The 3311-nt window shown below is 43.7% G+C and overlaps 1 protein-coding gene across 2 annotated transcripts in view; it reads right to left on the minus strand.

Moving 5' to 3' along the window:
• Positions 1-3311, minus strand: part of otx1 (orthodenticle homeobox 1) — a 5854-nt gene extending 2543 nt beyond the window's left edge. The window contains exons 1-3 of one of the 2 annotated variants that reach the window (XM_020601849.1): positions 2939-3311; positions 816-1005; positions 95-264 (exon numbers count right to left, since the gene is read on the minus strand). In XM_020601849.1, the coding sequence (XP_020457505.1) occupies positions 95-264; positions 816-912 (267 nt within the window). In that variant the 5' untranslated portion in view covers positions 913-1005; positions 2939-3311. The remainder of the gene's footprint in view (positions 1-94; positions 265-815; positions 1006-2938) is intronic. The other variant, XM_020601850.1, reaches the window with a different exon arrangement.

Raw genomic sequence — 3311 nt, forward strand, 5'->3', positions numbered from 1 at the left:
TAATTGGGCTCATAAATCGCTGTGGCAGCTTTGTGCTTTGGGACATTTCCACACTTTAACAAACACACGGAGATTTAACGCCTTTCCTCTTTACCTGGACTCTGGACTCAGGGAGGTTGATTTTCAGAGCGACCTCCTCCCGCATGAAGATGTCCGGGTACCGGGTTTTGGCGAACAGAGCCTCCAGCACGTCGAGCTGGGAGCGTGTGAAGGTGGTCCGCTCCCGCCGCTGCTTCCTGGGGGTCGCTGTGGAGAAGACGACACCTGAGAACGTCAGTAAAACGGTTCACCACCTAATAATGGCTTTGTTTCTGCTGGCTGGAGAATAATAATAACGACACATGGACACAAATTCATCCTCATTAATTATAAAACTAAAACATTCATTTGTCTTCTACACGTCACGCGTTGAAAGTAGTGATTTATGAAGTGTTTTCTCATTAACACTTTAATTTAAAGACGTGGAGAAATAAACTAAATTTCACTTTTAGCCATGAACAGTCCAGGGAAGTAAACAACATGGAAACTAACGTTGTTGCTTTGAATGGTTTCATCTAATTAGCATTTTAATACATGTCCTGTATTAATAAACTCATTTTAAAATGCCACTTCACATCTTACTATGAAAACAGGGCAAATTAATCATTTAAATCCGGTCACTCGTTCGTTAGGCCCAAGACATTTTAGATTCATGTGCTGCCGTTATTCTATTAAAGAAATCTTATTTAACATCGGTAGGATTTTTCCATGCTGACTGCAGCTGGTTTCCTGCTCCACACTGTGTGTGTGTGCGTGTGCGTGTGGCGGGCTCGTACCTGGATAGCCCACCGAGGGGTGCAGCAGGTCCACGGCGGCGCCGCTCAGCCCCAGGCCGCTGACGCCGTAGGGGGGCTGTTTGAGGTAGGACATCATGCTACAGGCGGTCACTGCTCCACCCAGCTCAGGCCAGTGGTTCGGTTTCCCCCGGTGCTGCAGCTTGACGGGACAGGGGGCCGATCCAAGTCACTGCAAACGGAGCCAAGGACAAAGTAGTGTCAATATGTGAGAAATCAAGAAAAGCAGAACGAGGTTTCACTGCAGGAGGCGTCGATCTGGACAGGATGAAACCTGGACAACGTCATTTCTAAAGAAACAAACCACCACGACCTTCTGAGGAATTTACTTTATATTCAGCTGCTGAAATGGCTGTTTTTTTTTTTTTTTTTTTTAAAGGTGCATGGACATGAATACTGGAAATGGATCTTATATGCTTAATGGCTCCAGAGGTTTCTAACAAATCATACTGTAATTATTTAGTGACACTGGAATATGAAATTAATTGGTCATCATCTGATTTCTCTGCAGCCCAAAGCCCAAAAAGTCAAGAATGTGACAGTGACTTTATCAATAAACCCACGGGTCCCTGAAATCTGTGTGTTTTATTCTGGTCATAAATCATAAACGTTTATTTATCACAGCTGCCTGTAGAATAATGTGAGGTGCGTGTTTGGTCACTTTAAAAATCTAAACAAAGATTTTTCCTTTTAGCAAACGGGACGTTTTTATTCTCTCACTTGTTTCTCTCTAAATATTTTAATGCAACAGATGTAAAAGTTTAAAGCCAAAAGGCTACACACACACACAAACACACACGCGTGTGTGTGTTTGTGTGGACCTGCACTGACACACACACACGTAAAAAGACTGATTTATTTGTTTAATGAACTAAAGTTGTGGAGTGTCTCTGTCCGTCTCTGGTCATCAAACCGTATTGGATTCTATTTTAACAACCAGGTGGAAATGACCTGAATCCGCGTTGGAATAAAAATCTATTTAATAACAAACATCCACCAAATTACAGGCTTGGTTTTTAAGACAAGTCGCTTTTACTTTCACAACACATCGCATCATATTAGCACCAGTTTGTTTTATTAAATTTAAAACTCAGAATAAAAAAAAAACACCACTGAAAAGGGTCAAATTATTATTGACTCCTTTCAGTTTTTGAAAAGGAACAGCTGTGGTTTTCATGTCCGTGCCTGGTTTTAAATCCTGTTCAGGCCCAACGTTTTCCCCTGGTGTTTACGACTGAATTAAGAATTAATCTTTAGGGGGAATGAATACAACCCTCAAGCAACAAACAGAAAATAAACCGGTTTATTTGAAGCAGCTGAAATTCAACAACTCCTCGGCCTAATTTGACTTTGCTCTGAGAAAAGACTGACGCGTCTTGGCGAAAGTTTGGACGCGTAAATTCTGTATTTCCCCACCAACCTGCACTGAAGAATGATCTAAACACGGCCCTGAACTTTATCATGTGTGAATTAAATTAGAGACTGAAGGGAGATTATTTTATCAATGAGCTTCCAACTGACCAAACCGAACCTCGAGCAGCCAGACGTGTATTCCAGCTGTTTTAAACCAGCCCTGCCAGGCCGGAGTGAAAGGGCGAGATCTCGGTGCAAATGAACTCAATTAGAATTTAGATTAGACCTCCGGGGACAGAGCGTTTCACAAGGGCTCTTATCAGCAAAATTAACTAAATTAACAAAACCCAAAACACGCCTCTCCAATTATCCACCAAGTGCTCCAAACGTTTTAATGGCCAGTTGCTCCCGGAGAAACTCCAAGGAGTGAACTGGAATAGAAATATGACAATTATCTTCCAGGGAGGAAGTGGACGAGCTCGTCCACGTACAGCGGACTTTTCCTCCACGTTGCGGATTAACTGATATCTCCGCAAAAATTCTCCCACAAAACGTGCAGAGGTGCAAATTGAAATGGTGCACGCCGAGGTCACACTTTAACGTGGAAACATTTTCCTAAGGTGTTTGTTTGAACGACTTGGTCGCTTTTACTCTTCAGCAGCTTCTGTTAATTGTGAAGCTACTTGAAATACAAACGCGCTCAAAACAAGAGTTTCCATTAAATTAGTGAAAGAAGACAGAAGAAACGTTACCTTGTTGTTTCCCTCCTTCCCCCGAAGCTCTCGGGCCACACGAGGCGAGCAGCAGTAAATTATCCAACAGTAGGAAGTCTGCAGGGCACAAAACCGGAGAAGCAGCTGCAGCAAACTTGCTCAGAAACAAACAACGGTGTGCAAACCGAGCAGCATCGCGGAGAAACACGCAGGCAGGTTGTCAGCACACGGGGCGTCACCGCGTCCTCGGTGCGGTTCCGGGGGTTTTAACAGCCAAATAAATCAAACTCATTTGCTTTCAGGGGGCTTGTCGTTGTCTGTCAGAGTGTTAAGGTGATTTCTAATGGAGACGGATGGAGATTGATCACCTTCTCTCCGCCCTGCGCCTCTATGAGCGGAGGACACCTGCGGA

Source organism: Monopterus albus, unplaced genomic scaffold (assembly GCF_001952655.1).
Source record: "Monopterus albus unplaced genomic scaffold, M_albus_1.0 scaffold52.1, whole genome shotgun sequence".
Lineage (NCBI taxonomy): Eukaryota > Metazoa > Chordata > Actinopteri > Synbranchiformes > Synbranchidae > Monopterus > Monopterus albus.